General features: G+C 44.0%; 1 protein-coding gene across 1 annotated transcript in view; it reads right to left on the reverse strand.

The window, feature by feature from the left end:
- Positions 1-4,163: 4,163 nt before the first annotated feature.
- Positions 4,164-20,244, reverse strand: part of PSMD1 (proteasome 26S subunit, non-ATPase 1) — a 64,885-nt gene continuing 48,804 nt past the window's right edge. Inside the window, exons 19-25 of the mRNA XM_030954130.1 lie at positions 16,590-16,692; positions 12,500-12,669; positions 11,284-11,376; positions 10,186-10,278; positions 7,141-7,287; positions 5,168-5,322; positions 4,164-4,370 (exon numbers count right to left, since the gene is read on the reverse strand). Coding sequence (XP_030809990.1) covers positions 5,176-5,322; positions 7,141-7,287; positions 10,186-10,278; positions 11,284-11,376; positions 12,500-12,669; positions 16,590-16,692 — 753 coding nt within the window. The 3' untranslated portion in view covers positions 4,164-4,370; positions 5,168-5,175. The remainder of the gene's footprint in view (positions 4,371-5,167; positions 5,323-7,140; positions 7,288-10,185; positions 10,279-11,283; positions 11,377-12,499; positions 12,670-16,589; positions 16,693-20,244) is intronic.

The following is a 20,244-nucleotide window of genomic DNA, read 5'->3' on the forward strand; positions in this document are numbered from 1 at the left end:
TCACCAGAGCAGCTATTTATACCCTTGGCCAGGGATGCTGTTGCCACCAAACCACTGTCCTTCCCCTTGGCCAACCCTGCACCCAGGCAGTGGGCAGCAAGCCCAGGGTGTCCCCCCAAGCACTCTGCCCTGCTCCCCAGGACCTGCTGCACCAGGACCCTTACTGGGTAGACCCTCCTGTGCCCATTTTCTGCTCATGCTCTGCAAATACAAAGAAAAAAACCCAGACATACACATTGCTGAACCAAACCCTGTCAGGCAGCAGGGCCCACCAGAATAAGTGCACTGGGCAGAGATGTCTGGGATTATGGTCTTGAGTCACCTCTCAGTGTTATATGTGGGTGACACTGATTCCCCAGTGGCAGAGACACTGATGGCTCACCTGAGCACCTGCACAGGTATTTCTTCTAAGCAAAACCCAGAGCTTTACCTGTGCAACCAATGCCAGGAACTGGAGTATGGAGCTCAAAACAAAACTCCAGATCCGGGCTGCTGCCAGCTGGAACATTTGCCCGCAGAACAGGATTTCAGAGGCCAAGTCAAGCCAGTTCCAGAGGCTGGGGCAGCATCTCCTCCCAAGACACAGAGCATGGGCCAGGCTAATCCCACAAGTGCTGGAGGAACACATTGAACCAGGTGTGCCCAAGCAGTTACTTTCACTGAGGGACCAAAGACCTTTGCTTCCACATAAAACCACCTGGGCAAAGATCAGCACTCTCGGTTGAAGGCCTTCAGGCCCATTGGTCCCATCAGAGGTTACAAGCAAACCACACAAGGCTTGCACAGTCCTGAAATGTCCATGATTACCAGCTCTCCCATCCTGCCAATGCTGCAGGCTCAAGGTGGCCCCAGAGCTGGGCTGAAAACTCAACCCATCACCAATGCCAAGAGCAGCAAGCAAGGGAAGAGCCTGGGGCTGGCTGGCATCTGGCAGGGGTGAGGGTGGAGGGTGCTTCAGCAGACAGGATGCAGGAGATAAATGGCCAACATCATCATCATTATCAGCAGTGCCCACCCTTCTCTCTGAAAGGCAAAGAGGAAGAGCTTTGCCTGGCCCTGGAAGGAAGGGGAGAGGTGATGGGGAGAGGTGAGAGGATGAGGCCACTGAATGCCTGCAGGGGAGGAACAGCAATGCTGGGGGGTTTAGGGCTCTCAGCCCCCTCCATGAAGACCTCTTGCCTTGGGAGCTTTACCTCCAACATCTCCATCACCACTTCAGTCCCAGCATGGTGCCAAGCAGGGGCTTGCACCCGAGTTAAGGAGTGGAAAATGGAGGCTAAGGAAATGTCCAGGGCCTCCTGGAGGGACTCTGGGATCTGTCAGAGCAGCATGTTTTAGAAGTGATTTAATTTGCACTAGGGTTAATTGAGATGAAACCCATTAGTCAGGAGGGACAGAAGCAGCTTCCTGTTACCCCCGCCTCTCCCTCTGGCAAAGTCAGGAATGTTTAGGTCCAATTAGCCCCTGACAAACAATCAGGGTGGGTCCCTCTGCAGCATCCCCAGACAGGCCCTGGAGAGCAGCACTTCCTCAGCACTAATGAGTCACTGAAACAAATGACATTATTCAAAGCACTGAGCCAGCCCCACTGTTATTGGCTTCATCTGCCTGAGAGAAACTGGTCAGACCCCTTAGAACTGGGGCAGGATCCCACAGGGTTTCAGAGCCTTCTCAGAGGTTTTCTAGCAGCTTTCCAGAAGATTTCTGGACATTTCCTGGCCATTTCATTGATGTTTTTCTAATCTTTCTGGAGGTTTCCTGTTGTATCTCCAGAACATTCCTAGACTCTTCCTAGAGGTGTACTAGAACCCCCTTAGGGCTATATAAGCCTCTTTGTATTGTTTTCAACTCTCACAGGTTGGCCATTTCCAAATTTCCCAAGTGGCACCCTGGAAACTGAGCAAAGCTCAGCACCTCATTCAAGCACCACATGACCTCAAGTGGTCACAGAGCAGCACCCTCAGCAGCCTGATTAGTAAACTGAGGAATTATGTTGAGATTTAAAAAAAAATAAAATTGCATGTATGGGATCATTCTATAGTCTGGACATGTTTTGTAACACAAACTCTCAAAAGCACTCTGTGGGAGCATTTCTAGTCCTGTCTGGAGTCTTTTGAGGACTGTCCTGTGAGGAAACAGCCTGAGCTACACACGTGTCTCATGAGACACAGACCAGCATCTTCCTGTCCCAGGAGGTAAAAACAGCAGCTGGGGGACAAAATCAAAACAGTGGATGCTTTTCTATAAGTGCTCTCAATCCTTTACACAGAGAAGAAACCACAGCGTGACAGAGATGGGGAAGTGAGGACAGGCCAATTCCCAGTTCCCTCCTGGTGTCCCCAGCCTGGCACACATGGCCTTTTTCTTCCACAGTCACCAAAATCTCCTCTAAAAATCTGTGTGTGTAACCTTACCTCGTGGCCCCAGAATAGCAGCTCAGCAATCAGTTTGGGATTGAGGTTTTTACATTTGCCTGTGCTAAGGGAGCTCTGGGGAAACATCACTGCCAGAGGCACAAGAGAATAATTTAGCACAAGAATCAGGAGTCCTCTATGGTGCCCCAGGCATACCCAGTGGTTTGGTGGGAGCTGCTCTGCACATACAGATTTACACAGCCTCACTGAGGACCTGCAACCTGAAAAATCTGTTGCAATTAGAAAAGTGTGGCCAAAAGTCCCATGAAAAGCAGCATTGTTCACAGCTTGGCCAAAGCACTAATGCAGGACTTTAGGTCCTTCTGAGCCAGCTGTTCCCAGCATTTCTACTTGGACTTCAGAAATCCTCTAGCAATGTCTGGCCTCTGGCAGGTTGCTGAACAGCCTGAAATGAGGGGTTTTCTCCTCACAATGTCTTTCCCTCTCCACAGTCTTTTACCACACAAGGCATTACTAACAAATTACCTGAAAAACACCACACACCATTATTGGTTGGCATTGGCAGAACATGCTGGAGTAAGGGATACAGGTATCCATTCAAAGGGAAGGAATTGCAGCACCAGAAGACTCACCAATGTACATTTGTCCAGCTTCTGTCTCTTACACCACAATACCAGGTCTTTGACCACAGGATTGGAGCAGTGGTTCCCTCTTTGTTTCCAGCTATACTGACAGTAGCACTGTCTGTAGGCATTTCAGGTTCATTCTTGGCTCTACTCCATTGGAGAACAGATCTGGATGATGCTGAGAACTGCAAGCTCTAACCAGTAAGCTGAGACATTTCAACTTGAGGGACTTCTGCCTGAAGCCTAGGACTCAAAACTGGTTTTCAGTCCCACATCTCTGCTCAGTATTCCTTAGCTTTGTAGAGAACAAAGGCAGACTATCCCATTGCTATGGTAGCATTCAACAAAATAAGCCATCTGCTGGAGAAGCGTCCTAGCACTACATGCAAGATTTATCTTCCATTATTATCAATGCACGTGAGATGGTGGTATGTTCACATGGATAAAATACTCTCCCCACACACACATACAATAAAAACCTCATTCCATTTACATGCTGTTTCCAATAATGGAGCTTCACCCAGCATTTGCTGGCAGCAGACCAAGGCTGCAGTCCCTGGCTTGCTGCTGAGACACCCTTTGAAGTGTTACAGCCCAAAAGGTGAAGTGCCATCTGGATAGTGAATGGCTGAGCACCATTCCTTCTTCTGACTGCTCCTTATTCCATATTCCTGACTAAAATTCCCCCTTAGCTAATGATACACATCAGTGTGACAAGTTACATGTCTGGGTCCACTCCATCTAGGCCTGCAATGTAACCTGCTCATATCAGCTATTTTGCTCATATTTGGTGAAAGCACACACACAAAAGAAAAGGGTTTCTGTGAAACAAGGAGAAACATGCCCCTATTTCCCCATCATTAATACCCAGAGCCCTTTTGTCAGCCCCACACCATCACAGGAATACCAGGATAAGCAAGGGGGAAGATCACAGGGAATCTGAAAGCAGACCTCATCTGTGCAGCTGCTGGCAAGCAGAGACCTTGCTCAGCCTCAATAAGTGCAGAGGTGTACACAGATCCTGATAATTGCACAGAGGAGTCAATCAAGCTCTGCTGGACAAGGATGCACAACTTGAGTTTAGTTTTTAAAATCTGGGGAGAGCAAAAGTTGTCAGACTTCCTTTTTTTTTTTGTTTGTTTTTAGCAAGTTTTATGTCAAGAGTTTTTAATATATTTATTTGAAAACAAGGTTTTGTGAAAGAGTACACTAAATAGCATATATCTGTTCTTCAGCCATAAAACACGGACTATCAGCTTCAGCTCAGCACAGATTGGGGCTGCATGCACTGAACATCAGATCTCAATAGGAAGGTCTTCATGCCTGTCTTTCTGATATCAAGCATGGTGTCTTCTTTAGATGACATGACCTAGAGGAGGGAGAGAGAGAAACCAGAAAATTAAATGTATTTAATTAAGGCTTCTTGTGGTTGGCCCCACACACTCACCCAAGCCTGTCACTGACACAACGTTTATAGTTTTTAGCAAGGAGTTTGTTTCCCTGCCTGTCCACCAATTCAAGTGCATAATCTCTGCTGTGGGAGCCCTGAGCCATGCCAGCCCATATTTGGAAATAAAGCAACTGGATTTCTGCCTCTCGGTGAGAAACTGGCAAATCCATTCAGGCAGTTTAACCAAGGAACCTGAGAACTGCACCATTTATTGCCTGAAACAGATCTACTACTACCATTCAGAACCCATGACTGAAGTGTCTTTAAATTCTGCTAAGAATAACTGCTGGGAAGACAAGGCAACTCCAGGAAGCAGAACAGTAGTTCTTGACAAATCCTGGCACCCTGAGGTCAAGTAAATGTCAGCTTTGTTATGCAAACTACTTGCCCCTCCGGGACCATCTTTCAGGAGCTGACTTGTTCCTGTGACCCCTGCACTGCTCTCTGCCCAGCCAGGCTCTACTCAAGAGCAGTTAAACCTGCCAGATTAGAGAGCAGATCCAGTACAACTGGGTCAGGCCTGAGCAAAAAGAATGAATTTGTGGGTTTCTAAGCTGCCAAACTCTTAAAATTAGGACAGAGCTTTTTCTAAATCTTCCACAGAAGCTGTCAAAGAGCTAAACCAAGAGTGCTGAGTGCTGGTAACTGCTTCAGTTGGTACAAAGAGGCTTTTCCTTCACTGGGATTTAAAAAGGAGACTGCACACTACACTGTACCTCAGGCCTTAATCATCAATGTACTCAAAGGGCTCTGGTGGTTCAGGTTCTTGCTCCTCTTCCTCAATCTTCGGACCATGAGCTGCCACAGGTTCAACCAGCTCCTCCATATCCTCACTAGTGTCCTTCAGGATGATGATGCCTCCAATGGAAAGCTGCAAGACAAGTGTCATGAGCATTTAGAGCTGCTTGCCTCTGCCTTATGGTGGAGTGTTTGTGGCCACAGAGTCTATCCTAGGCCATATGAGACTCCTCAGCAGGAATGAGTTTCAGAGAGCAAAGCATCTGATGCTCACCTGGATCTCTGCCTGATCAGAGCATAGAACAGGCAGAGTCTATCCAGGCTACTTTTTATATTTCCTCTATATGAGTTCAGTAGAAAGTGACATCTGGATTCACAGCTTTACTCCATTCCCAGGCTGGGGCTTTCCACATGAAAACTAATTGAACTGTAATTGCTTTATAAGGCTCATCTTTTGAGGTTTACAATACTTAGTGAAGCCTCCTCTCTGTGTAGCTGCCTCCCAGGAGATTCTCTGAAACAAAGACTAATCTGATCACTAGTTTCCACAGAGTGAGGAATCCTATTAGCAGACCCTCACAAAACCAAAGGGGAATTAATTACAAAGATCACAACCAAACACGTTGGCAGGCTGCAGCACCTCTGGGAGTGAAACACAAGGCAAAAGAGGCAGTGCTGTGTCACGCCTGGCTGGGATCACGGCTTTGGCCACAGCAGGATTTTGGGCTATAAACAGCATTTCAAAGAGGTCTTTTACTCTGGCATTCCCCAAAGCAGAGCAAAGGTCCAGAACAGCTCCATTCCAAGAGGCTCCTTGGATACACACCCTAATCCCAGCAAAAACTGCACTGTTCTCTTCAAAACCTATTTATGGGGCTTTAAGGCAGGAAACCGAACTCCCCCACCAAGGACTCTGCTTCTTTTGAAATTTAAGCAAACAGACACATTTCAGTGAGTGGACACTTATTGGAACACACAGCAGATCTTCCCAATCCAAACAGCAGTTGGGTCACCTTGTTTTAAAGGATAGAAACTAAAAAACCCTTCCACTGCTTTGCTAAAGGAGATGTTTCAAAAGGGAACAGCGCACAGAGAATTCCAATGTGCTGATGGAATTCCAGGAAATCAATTTATTAAAAACATCACTATTTTCCAGGAAAAAGTATTGCTACTACTGAACACCATTTTCCCATGCATAATCCTGGAAATGGGGTTAAGTCAAGCATGTTATTTCTTGAACAAAAATAAAGGACAGAAGACTTTGACTCAGGAGATTTAGAGTTCAGGAGCCAGCTTATCAGATTTGCAATATATCTGAGCATCTCACAGAGAAGTTAGTTACCCTTTGGGCTGAGTGCTGAAAGACCTTCTTCATTCTCCATCTGACAATCACACCTCTCTCTTCTCTATGTTTATAGGAGCTGAAGGAACTTTTCTAAAGCCAGATGTAACTCAATAGGAAGTACATTCAATGAAAAAAGCCCTCCATGTAGGTATAAATCCCACTGCAGAGTAATAAAGCTCCAGCACAAGTCCTGATGTATTTCACTGCTTTGACACTGAACCTGTACAACTTCTCAGCCTGTTTTAAAGTTCATGGCTCAGTCTTTATGTTTCCAGCAATGTCATTAATACAGAGTATGTCTGATTGATTTTCATGCTGCACATTTGACACAGACACAAGAAGAAAGAAAAATAAAGCAGCATTAGCATGGTGAAAAGGTTTGCAGCAGCTTTGACTTCCTCCCAGCTAGAACTGCCTGTGACCATTTGCAGAAAGGGACATTAAAAAAGGAAATATGTTGACAGCAAAGCTGCAAATCTCTGCAACACATTCCAGTGCTGCACCAGCTGTGAGTTCTCATGTACACACAGAACTTCTGGGCCTTACACACAAGCCCAGCACTGGGAATGCTCTGCCAAGCACACGGACTGGGAAGGTGACACTTACTGGTTTGAAAGGCTGGTACCGGCAGCTCTCTGTCATAGTGAGAACTTTGAGCTGAGCAGGCATGACTCTGGCTGGGTTGTCCAAAAGCTGGAAGTTGGGTTCAGGCTCTTTTTTCTTTTCTTTTTCATCCTTCTTTTCATTCTCATCCTGTAGAGGGAGAAGAGATTGACATGATTTCAGCAGTAACCTCTAACCTTTCACAGTTCAGCAGGGCAATGTGCAGTCAGGCAGCAATTGCACAGTGTGGTGAGAAACCATTCTTTTGCTGAGGAACATGCTAATATTTGTCTATCAGCTGGCACAGAAAATGCCAGCGTGGATCTAAGTGCTCTTGACAAGGCAATGCCTCACTCTCAGCTGCAGATGAAAGCAAATTCAGTGAGAGGTAGCAGTGGAATGGTTTAACCTCTGCTTTCCCTTTCTCCTACCTTTTCTGTAAACTCACCACTTTTTGTCACAACTGAAGATTCTTTAATATCATTACTGAGCATATGAAAATTGCCAAAAGCTGCCCTTGTATTTTTGCAGCTATAAAGCTGTCACTGACATTTCACAGTACTGGCAGTGACAGCAGTTCACCTAAAATGACTCGACCTCAGCAACTCGATAGGGAATTACAGTGAATCCCTCCCTTATCAATGATTCAGCAGCTAGAGGCAAAAAGCAGAAGGAAAAAAACCACTATCCTTTACATACTTCAAAAGATGGGTCATTTTTTCCCTCTTTCTCAGAAACATTTGAGTAGCAAACAACAACAACAACAAAAAAAAAAAAAAAAAAGGCAGAAGAGATGGGAACAACTAACAGGAAACTATTGGGAACACCACTGAATGCATGGCATGTCCTGTAACAGCAGACAGGACTTTCTCTGGCACAGCAGCTGCTCATTGCTCTGCAGATCCCTTGGAAGCTATGGATTACTAGTCATATAACAAGCATAAGAGGGAAACGTGAAAGCAATGATACCTCTAAAACATTAGGACAATGGCAAAACACTCAAACACAGCAGGTGGCAGCAAGCTCCCTGTTTACTATCCTTGCTTTTCTGCTCAATTCAGCCAAATAAACTTTTCAAAAATCTGGCCACACACAGACACAACATATGAACCCCTTCTAATATACTGCTTCCACTCAACACCTGCATTTAAATGTAGATTGCAGCAATTTTAGAAGACATATGCATCTATTCTGCACATTTTGCTTACTACATAGAACTGTAAGAATAATTCAAAGAAAAGGCAATGTTTGGTGACAAGGAAACTTGACAAAGGAGAACAAAACCAAAACCCAGAGATTATACCTTGCATGCATGAGATAATGAATTTTCTGGGCCAGCTGCATGACATTCAGTGCCTACAATGTGGTCACACCTATGTAGGTCTGGGAAGGTTATTTTATATACAGAAGTTTGATCTTATGCCACATGTGTGGGATTTGTTAGACTAAAATTTAAATTAAAGAGGCCAAAAGGGAAAGCAGCTGGGGGTTCTGGTTGACAGTGACTGAACATGAGGCAGCATGTGGCCAAGAAGGTCAATGGCATTGTGCGTTGTGTCAGCAGCAGTGTGCACAGCAGGACCAGGGCAGGGACTGTCCCCTGTGCTTGGGACTGGTGAGGTGACTGGACACCTTGCACCCTGTGTCAAGTTTTGGGTCCCTCCCTACAAGATAGACATTGAGGTGCTGGAGTGTGTCCAGAAAAGAGCAACAGAACTGAGGCACCAGATCTGTGAGGAGCATCTGAAAGAGCTGGAGGGGCTCAGCCTGGAGAAGAGAAGGCTCAATGGGGACCTTACCACTGTCAACAACTCCCTGACAGGGGGTGGAGATAAGTGGGGGTCATTCCCCCTGGTAACGAGACACAGGACAAGAAGAAATGACCTCAGGTTGTGCCAGGGGAGGTTTAGGTTGGATATTAATAAGAATTTCTTCTTCAAAAAGGTTGTCAAGCATTTGAAGAGGATGCCCAAGGGAGTGGTGGAGTCACCATCTTTGGTAGTATTTAAAAGATGGGTAGCTAAGACTCTTGGGGACATGGTTTGGTGGTGACCTTGGCATTTCTGGGGTCAAGTTGGACTTTAGAGGTCTTTCAAACCTAAAGAATTCTATGGGTCCACAATGCACTTTCAGCTTACAGTTGTTCTTGGAATATTTCCCTTTATGAGTAGGGCACAATTGAAAGGGTCTTTTGTCAGTACTACAAGAATTTTAGCTGCCATATGTTTTCCAAATTACAGCAACCACCAAAAATTCATTTCTCCATTACTCAGTTTGCTCCAGGTTGAGACATTATTCACAGATGAGGATGACAACTTCCAGTGTCACATCTATGAGCTGAAAGAAATCATCAGAGAACCAAAGCAATCACCATAACTACTGAGCAGCATATGGAGCCTGTGCTCAAACCTCAGCTGGTTCTGAGCTGGGTGTGGATAAATGTTTGCCATTTTGATAGATGGGTAAAGCACGTAAGAGACTGCTGCCAAAAAGTGAATGTTTCAGAATAGAAGGTTAAGTATGTGCAAAACCAGAATGTTTAAACTCTTCAGTGCTCTCACAGTGAATTAGACACAATCAAGCAACTGCTACAACACTCCTTTTAAAAGGTCAGAGGTCCCAAGGACATGAAATTACTAAGCTTTTTCTGCATTAGTAACAAAATTACTTGGATAAGAGAGAAGATTCCTCTGGGCCTAAAACCAGCAGGTCATGTAATAATACTCATAAGGTTTATGCAGGTAAAGGCACATAAACCTGTCAAAACAAGCTTTTGCCATTCAGGAAGTCAGTTACTTAACAACACTGAGGAAGATTTATTTGTCAGAAATAACAGATTCACAATTAATAGCACCTCTTGCTTTTAACAGTGCACACACAGACTAAAGGTGCTAACCAGTGTCTGCAGGGATGTGTGTCAGAGCTTTGCTCATAACACAGGCTGCAAGAGGACAGAGATAAGTGTGTGTCAACTTCCATGACACACCTTCCACATTTATAAGGGTGGGAGGGGGAAGAAGACATTAAAGTTTCAATGTGTGCACCCACCACTTCCATCTTTTCCTCTTCCTTCTTCTCTTTCTCCTTTTCCTTCTCCTTCTTCTTGGCTTTTGCAGTGATGGACAGCACAGCAGTGGAAACCTGGATATGGCAACAGATGAGGCATTCAGTGTGACCCAACACAGTACACTGAGTTTCAGCCCACCAGGCTGGAGTCTTTTGGGAACAAATGGCAGAAACTTTCTGAGAGGGTCAGGGAGCAACAGCATTTGTCACATTGCTGGTGAGAATAAATGTGGGCTCTTGGCACATTTTAACTTTTGGCCAGGGAAGTTTAAAGAGAAAAGATTTGTCCAATTCACATCCTATTCAAAGGCAAGAAAACAGCTATAAGCAGTGAGCTTTGCCTTTCATCAGAGTTAATTTCTGGATTCCTTGGTGGCCTGGAAATCTGTCTGGTAAGTTGTTTTACAGTTTTCACACCATGTCATTCATCAGGATGACATGCCTGGGGTCTCCATTGCTCCACAATTGCTCCCTAAGGGCTGCTGTGCCTGCTGTCATGCTCTGCTCAACAGCTTTTACCATCCTGTGCCAGGAGACAAATTGCTTCCACTATTGTCCCACTTGTGACCCCACAGGTGTCATCTTCTCCTTTTCAATACCGAGATATTCTCAGTACCACACTCACCTATTTGCAATCCATGGAGCTGACAGGTATTATTCTAGCACATGGGCCCACTGCTCCATCCATATGGGACTATTTGAGAAGTGTCTCAACTAATATTTTCAATGGTTGCACTGGAGCAGCATTTGGAGCTCAAGCCACAGAAAAGGACCCTGCTGTGCTGGATGATGCACATACAAGTCAGTAGGACATGGAAAGCAGTTTTTTTATTCAATACTTCTGCTTGACCACTTCAGACAAGGGAGGTTGCAGCAATTCAGTAGCAAAGCACTTGTATGCCACCATCATCAACAGTCCCAGGCACAGCAGGAAAATTCACCTAGAATTCTCTTTTGGAGACTATAGCATCTGCCAATTTTTCCTTTGGTCTTTAGATTCCCTAGTAGTACCACCAAAGTCAATGTTTATGCTAGGAGGGAGAAGAGGTTAGTCTTTACACAGAAAGCCAGCTCAAATACCTTTTCTTTCTCCTTTTCCTTTGGTACCTCAAGAGGTGGGGGGTAGGCAAATGTGGACGGCTTACAGTTGGACTTGTACTGGACTTTTGGCATCTAAGACAAAGAGTTTAAAACAATGTTAGAAACTAGAAAAGCACGGAAAAAATCCACAGCAGAATAATTGCTTTAGCTTCATTTTCCTTCCAGCAGAGACAAACACAGATCCTCTAAAGAATACAAGCTTCCCCTTCTCCCTCTCCGGAAGCTGAGAAACTGTTATCAGTGGCAGTGGTTCAACTAGAACAATGTTATTTAATTATTCTATAATTTGACTCTGGCAAGCTCTCCTAGCCCTCTCCATACACCCTATCCTATTCACACCATGCTTTGTTTTCATTGCTTCAAAGCTTTTGTGGTTTTGATGTTGTTGCTGTGTTTGTGTGTATTAACACAAAATTGGTTTAAGATCTAAGTGAAGATCTGCTCTGTCAATGCACGCGAGGGCAAACCAAGCACTGACACTCCCTTCCTGCCAAAGGACTGTACATTTGGGGGTGAGTTACCAGTGACACACATTCTCTTATTCTTGGCTACTTAAGCAATGGTAGAAAGCATCTTTTGATAGCCAATCCAAGTTCTTAAACATCCCCATGCTGTCACATCCAGAAGCTTTTTTGTGGAAATTCCTTGCTTGGTTCTTCAGCACAGGAGGCCCAGCATGGTACACAGCTTACAGGGGCTGTGCCACACCTGATAGCTGGAAGAATAGATGCACAAGAAAAGTGCAGTACCCATGGCTACTCAGTTTAATGTTTAGTCCCCAAGGAATCCAAACAAATCCTCTTTTCCCACTGCTAACTTTCTTAGGGGAGAACATCACATAATTTATCTGGGAGGCCAGGGGGGCAACACGTTTTTTAAAAAAATAACCCTGACCTTCAAGAGTGATAATGGGGTGGCCTCTGCCAAAATACTCTATTTAGAGTTCCTTTCTTTTTAAGCTACTTTGAAGTAAAGAGGTCAGTGTCTGCTCTCTACATTTTTCTTGTTCCCATTCCCACTACCAGCTCTACAATTTAAGCCCATTTTTCAGATTTCTTCCAGTTAGTTTGTGCCTTTTCTGGCACAAACAAGTCGGAAACATGCAAAGAAAACCAACAAATCCATGACCACACCTTGTAGACCACTCGAATATTCCAAGCAACTTTTCAGTCTCTTCTCTCTTCTTGTTACGTACCTTAAGATCCTTGTTAAGGCCAATGACACAGGTTGGGGTGAACGCCAGTGACAGAAAGTGTGACAGAGGGAACCAGAACCAGAACTGGGTGAAGACCAAAACCCCCACCACAGAAGGCATGTGTGTATGTCCTGTCCTCGACTGCAGTGAAATGGTGACATTATGGCCCCCTGTAAGGAATCATAAAAGTCAGTGAATTATTGATTCCTGGGTACTCCACAAAGACACCTGAACAATGAATGTCAAACAGTTTCTGTCAAAGGCCTGCACAGGCCACAGTGCTGCCAGTTTCCTCCTCTGGAACACACTTCCCTCCTTTATTGTGAGGTCAGCTTACTCAGTAAAACAGATGTACAGCACAGCAACCACACTGCTCCAAAGTACCCAAACAATCAGGGAATACAGCCCTTCTTCCATGCTCATTTTGCCAGGATACAGGTTAGACAAAAGTACAAGCAGTGAGAGGGAAAGGAAAAGACAAACTTGTGCCATAAACAGTTTTAAAACATGGCATATAAACGATCCCCAAGACAAGGCTCAAGAGGAATACAGTACATATACAGCTGAGCACACAGAAACTTTTCTTTCTGTGACTGCCTCCCTGAACAATCAGTTATTCAGAAGAAATATCCCTAGGTTTTTATCTTACACCATCTCAGTAGAAAAAAAAAATGTAAACAGCAGCAACTTCAGAAGTTGTTTCTAGACATTATCAATCTAAGCTGCACAGAGACAAGCTCCTGCAGCCTTTGCAGAAAAATTACATCTCTGCCAGACAACCAAGTCTTAGATTTGTACTTGCAAAGCAGAGACCCAAACAACTCCACATGTTGATGTAGTGCAGAAACATCCAGCTAGAAAAAATTTGAAAGACTAGACTTGCAGACAGAGTGAGAAAGTGTTAATCTGATCTTCTGTCTGCTGATAAACACAGTGCATTAGAGTTGAAGAGGGCACCAGGCAAGTCCATTACCGCTGACAAGAGCCGGTGCAGGGAGGTTAACTTTGTTAAAACACAAACACCCACTCCTCAGGCCACTTTATAGCTGAAAATCCCAAACTGGAGTAGCTTTTCCCAGGCTTGCACAAACAGCCACCTCAGGCAGGGCCAGACAGCAATGGAGCTGTCTGAGTTTTAAAGACAAACAGAATTCTCTTCTGCTGCCAAAACTAATGAAAGCCCTGACTGAAGCAGTACTGTCATCTTGGGCATCTGTCAGGGTTAGTCCCAGCAGAGGCAGTGCCAGGTGGGACATTTTAATGCCCTCCTGCAGGATGCTCTGCTTACATTCTATCTCCTTCGTCTTCCTTTTGTGTAGCAATAGATCTCCTGCTATTTGACAGGAAAACTCCTTCCTGCTACATCTTTGAAGAAAGACTAAGATATGGTCCTTTCTTTTTCTACTGCTAGGTCTGCTCTGCTGTTTAGTATTTTCTCTGATAGCAATCTCTTGCCCTTTCATCTGAAATTGCCACAGCACTGTGGGGGGACTGCCTGAGGTGCTATCCCTAAACATGCCAAGCAGAGCACACTCAAATTTCTGGTCTTCTCCTCCATCTTCACTTTAAATTTTATTTTACTGCATCACTGTGTAACGACCAGGCCCTGGTTATCAGCACATTTTCTGAATCAAGCAGCTCAGTGAATGTTGCACAAGCAGCTTAACTATCAAACTTGTGCACTTTAATTTTCAGAATTTTAACCTATAATTCAGATAAAGCCTAGAATTATACAATCTCTGGAATTTACTGAATGAGCAACAGATTTAATGTTCAAAAGATGCTGTCATGCTACTTTTTTTCTGCAGTTTTATACCCACAAACAGTCCACCCTCACTCCCAGGATTTTGCAGGGAGCAGGAAAGGTGGGGAGACATAATACTGCACAATTGTGGTTTATCTTCATGATTAAATAGCAGCCCTGACTGCCTGGAAGGGAACACATTCCAGATCTTTAGCTGGATGAATAAAAGCTGTAACATGATGCCTGGAAAAAAAAATTCAAAAAACACTAAAGAAAAAATTTCAGGCATCCTTGTACTATAAGGTCCATCTCCCAAAATTCACACTGCCACTGGGGCAAGGGGAGTTTAGGGAAAAACCCCAAGCACTAAGTTAAATTTAGTGTCTACTGTTTTCTTATTTTATTAAAGAAAAATGTTGCTGCTGGGGCTTATCAATGCGCCAGCAATGGCAAAGACCAAAAATCTTCATTTCCACTTCAGTGCTTCCAAGGTACCCCACTCCTTCCATTAAATTATCAGCCTAAATGGCTGCCTCATTGTCAGAGCAAAAATCCCACCTCCAGCTCATTTCCCAGGCATACATTGGAAATCTTGCACTTCTAATCAAACCCTGTCATTGGAAGAAAATTGGGCTTTTCTCCTCACCCCACCAAAAAAAAAAGACACAAAACTAAATTCAATTGCCCCAGCTGTGGCAGATAACACAAAGAACATTTTCTTATTGGTAATAATTAAATTCTATAACTCATTGTTTCAGGTAAGTACTTCCAGTTGTATAGGAGGGATAAAAGGAATTTGTTCTTTTAGGAGGCTCTAATGAAAGTGGCAATAGGTTAAGAAAAGGAGTTCACAGCCTTCCCTGAGTCTCTCAGGAAGAAAAAGAGGTTAAAGTTTGCACAAATTCCAATCAAGTTTATTATAACAGGACATTTCTGGTTTCCAAATCATACAATACATGGGTGACACAGGAGGCAAATAAGATTTTAGTTGTGTTTTTATGATTTAATCTTAAGGGTCAGAATTCAAAACAGGTCTGTATTGCTGAGAGAAAAATCCCAGAGCCAGCTAGTCCCTGACTTCCCAGGAACTGAGTGTGAGTATGGGAACAACCAAAATTATTCTGAGTCTCATGCCAAGAACATTGCTCAGCCTGAGCTCCAGGAGGGGCACCAGGAGGCAGGAAGGTGGTGCCTGTCACTGAGCAGGCCTGGCCCTCTGTGACAGAGCAGCCTGCCATTGCCAGCAGGGAAGCTTTTTAAACCTGATTCCATGCAGACAGGGGCAGGCAGCACCATGTTCTTCTGCCCCATGGCACAGCTTGGAGGTGCAGAGATTTCACACCGACACTGCACCCACTGCAGGCTGCTGTGCCTGAGCCACAGCACAGAGACAAATTCTGAGGCTCCTTTGCTTGTGGACTTCAGGACTAATCTTGATCTCAAGAGCACAGGAAAAACCAGCTTGTTTCTGCCTATTACAGGGGATAAAGAGGTGTATGGCAAGAGAAGGCCTCAGCACAAGAGACCAGATGGGAGAGATTGTGTTTGGAAACTTGCAGAAGAAGTGCCACTGACAGACACAGCATTGTACAAATGCTACCTCAGCAGAAGGAAAAATTCAAAACATTGTCTGTCCTCTTTGCTTACAGAAACTGTCCTTAATAGGCCCTGCAACTCAGCCCTTGTGAAATGCTGATGGCCTTAGAGAATCCTCTTCCTGACTCAACACTGAGTCATTAACATTCATGAAATTATGTTTTCTTTGCTAGAAAAAGATAGCAGTACCCTGTGAAACTAACTGGGTCTTCTGAAAAAACACTGATGCAGTTAACTGTGCTTCTTCCTTTGTGAAACCTTGAAAGTAGCAAAAACTAGTTATTAAAGACATATATATAATAACTTATATATGATTTAAAAAACTGGTTATGTAAAGTTTTAACAGAAAAAAAATATGAGCACTGGATACCACATGATTTCTGAATTTCTGGAGCAGGTGATGATTCAGAAAAATAAAGAAGCAGCCCACCATGCTATAATAAATCAACATCTGGGGTGAGAAAACAGACTCAGAGAAGAAATATTCTATTTGTCCAGACTTCTTGACATAAATTCAGCCCAAATGACTGTGCTGAGTCTCTCCTAGCAGAAACATGCTGATACAAGCTGAAACTACAAAACAGGGCTTATTCTTTAGTTAGCTAAAATTCCATGAAAACTGAGATTTCTTGCTACTATGACATGACAGGCATAAAACCTGCACATCTCCCAAATGGAATTTGCTGTTACAGTGATTGCAACCAAACAAGTTTAAGAAATTTTAGCAGCCTTTAATGTTTAAGAAATTACCTGCATCCAAAATGCCTTGTGCCAGGATTGCTCCAAACTTTGCCATAACATCATCATGCTTATCATTGATCACTTTGGAATAGAGCTGCCTGAACTGGCTGACCTGGTTAAAAATAATAAAAAGGGGAAAAAAAAGAAAGAGAGAGAGATTATAAAACTGACTGCATGAGTCAAATTGTCCATCTTTAGTAGAAGCACCTTCAATTTCTGCACCCTACAATGACATTTGCATTTTCAACAACTTTAGTCACTGGTACTACAAATCACCCCATTAATAATTAATTAGAGAGATTTTCCCCACTTGAAGATATCCATATACTGATTTTAAAATATTCAGGATGGATGTGCATTTCCAAATTCCATTTTGCAAACCTTTGCAGAAAGCTTTCACACCTGTGAAAAAACCTCCATTCATACAACTGACTCGGTGACATGAGAACTGTGCTTGAGAATAACATTTTGTTAAACTGGGATTCATCAATGTAAAAAAATAAACATTGAAACAGAATGAAGAGCTGTCTGAGGGGATGAATCACACTGCAGGGGTTTCTCAGCAAGGCACAAGATCAGATTCCCCTGTAAAAGCACATCTGAGCCACAAGGCAATCCTGCAGCTAAGGCAATGCTAGCAGTGCATTTCACGTGTGAATTTTTGATCAGTGGCAGTAAGAAGCTGAGACCAGACCTTTGAGATATTATGTCCAATATCTGGGGTGGAAACAAAAGACAGAGACCACCTCTCCAACCATAAGCATTATACCCAAGAGCTGCAGCATTGCTTGGCAGCCCTGCACAGTTCAGAGTAAGACAACGCTTTCTGCAAAAGAGTTTTCAATGCAGGGTAACTCATCACCCCACTTAAAACACAGGTGTCCTAAATGAACAGACACTCTCTAGGTGACATCTTCCCTGCCTTCACTCCTTCAGCCAGTAACCCAGTGATACTACTTGTCACCTCAATTCACTCAGCACTGATGACATCTAACCTCATTGAGCCACTTTGTGATACCAGAAGACATTAACATTCATACAAGCAAGTCCTGTCCTGCTCAATAGGACTGCATTAAAATGGCTGTTTCACACCAGTGGACAGTCTCATTAGCATGGAGCACCAGAGCAACAGCAGCAAAGCTGAACAAGACAACAATTCTCTGGAAGAGCAGCATGCGTTTATTAGAACTGTCAGGGGAAAACAGCAGCAGTTTCCATTTTTCCACTGAAGTCCAAACTTCTAATTTGTGTGCTAATACTAGTTCTCTACTCACCAATTCCTTTTTGCGTTAAAATGTTTTTAGTTATTTTGCAATTATTAAAACTAAGAAAAAGGAGCAACATAAATTATCAGGGCAGCCACACAGACAGATGTGTGGCAGGGAGATACTGCACACACAATGCAGGGTTTATTCTGGGTATTCAGACCAAACTCTGCTCTTGCTTCACTCCATTTATGCTTTTTCAAGCTCTCACGATTTTTACTAGAAAAGCTTACACTGAGGTTTACATGTTCAGTGTAAATGGTTTGCTTCTTACATCTGACCTCTTTGTACAGTGAAAAAACACCTTAGTTTGCATTTGCAGCCTGGAACAGGGCCTCAAAGGCAGCCACATGCAGACAGGTGAACCTAAGCCTTGAGGTATTGTTTGGAACAAACACACCGGGAAACAGAAGTAACAGGTGAAACTACTTGTTGAGCTGAGCAGCAGAATTCCAGTGCCTCTGTTTAGAGAACATCATTTGACTCTGGGCTCAGCCTCTGGGTTTGGAATATTTATGAAAACAGACATATGTTACAAAGCTCATTTGGTGGACTGTAATCCAGAATTTACCCTGTAATCAAATCTTCAGAGAACTAAACCCTGGGTGGAGTGAGAAGGCATTCAGCAGAACTGCTGATGTTCACACTGGTGTCTGAACTGACAGCAGTCTTGGAATAGAGGGCAGGAACAGCTCACTTGGGAAGGTGAGGGAGAGCTAGAAAGGGAAATCATCCACCTCCCTGGTCATGGTGATGACCCTGTGAGCACCCTTCCCTAATACACCTTCCTCAGCTCCTACTCATGTGTGCATTAACAGAGCACATGAACAGAACACCGAGGCAACAAGCCCACCAGGAACCTGCCAGCTTTGGCAGCAGGACCCTGTGCAGGGCAGAGAGGTGTCTGAGACACTGACAAGGGACCAAGGACAGAAACCTGGCTGCTCTACCTGAGCACGTCAACTGCCACCTCTCCAGGTGACAGGGACAGGTTACAGCAGATCAGCTGAGAGCAGGCATTCAGTGAACAAGCACTGAACCAGCTGCAGTAGGGAACAGTCCTTATGCCATCTCTTATAAAAGTACAAAATATGTAATTCCATCCCAAGAGCATTCTGTGTTCGTATCAGTTCTGCATACCTGTGCATTGTGAGCTATGGATCACTGCCAGGCCTGGAAAATGCACTAAGTAAGTGTGCCCTTTCCAGAGTTTAAAGTCAATGGAAGCAAAATTGTTCTACGAAAGGGTGAGAGACTATCCTGCTCAGACTTAGGGGCCAGGCCAACCCAGCCCAAGGATTGAGACCGAAGGTCTCAACACTAAAATGCATAATAGGCCCACATGCTTGTTCAGGCTGTTCCTACAAAGCAAATGCTTTACAGGAATGGGAATTTTGACTGGATCAGCTCCCAGCTGAAAACATTCCTTGCTGCAGGGGAAAGCCGGCTTTGGCAGCTCTGGCTGCAGCAGTTCAGGAAGGTATTTACCTCACATGGAGGCAATGCTTCTCTCTTGGGAGAAGGGGCTGGGGCACTCACCTCCTACAAAATGGAGCAAGATGTCAACAGCCAGCCATTTCTTAAGCTGTTGAAGCAAAACCTGCCAGAGTTTGTCCAGTAAAGCCCTTTTATCTGCTATTATTTTTCCTTCAAACTACAGCAACAAGCACAACCCAAACTACTGTGTAAGTATATTTAATATGCTATGAAACCCACAAGCTTTGTTTCTCCCTTGAAATCTTCAAGCACTTCAAAAATTCTACAGCATTTGGAAATGCTACCTAGAAATTTATTTGGGCAGCTTCCAGGAGGAACACTAAAATATAGACAATGACTCATTTCATCCTTCTAACAAAACACACACCCCATTCGGATAACTAGTGCTGGCCAAAATGACATGGCAGTGAGTTCAAATGAAGCCAAACACAGAACCTTGGAAACAGCGAGGAAACAACAGAGACTTTGAGATATGAGAACGTTACAGCACCATTTCCTACCACCAAGAGCTGCCACTTATCAGGCTATTTATCACTTCTCCCTCCACCAGTCAATATTCATGCACATGAAGCCCAGGAGATTGTCAAGAACAAGATTTTATAAACAGTTAATTACAGGAAATATTGGCAGGTGATTTGCACAATGCTTCTGGCAAATGCAAGCTCTTAAGGACAAGAGCATTAATAAAATCTAATAAAATAGGTTTTAAACTGTTTGCATGTTGCATCTATCTTCTTCAAAAGATGAAGTTATTCTGCATACACTTGCCCTCTTGAAGGAGCATGCAGAAGCATCTCACAGCAGAGGGCTCTCATAAAGTAAAGGTGCTACCAGAATATTGCAAAATCATTCTTGCACCCTAGCAAGACCTAGCATTTCATCTAAATGGGGGGAAAAATCCC

This window comes from Camarhynchus parvulus, chromosome 9 (genome assembly GCF_901933205.1).
Source record: "Camarhynchus parvulus chromosome 9, STF_HiC, whole genome shotgun sequence".
NCBI lineage: Eukaryota > Metazoa > Chordata > Aves > Passeriformes > Thraupidae > Camarhynchus > Camarhynchus parvulus.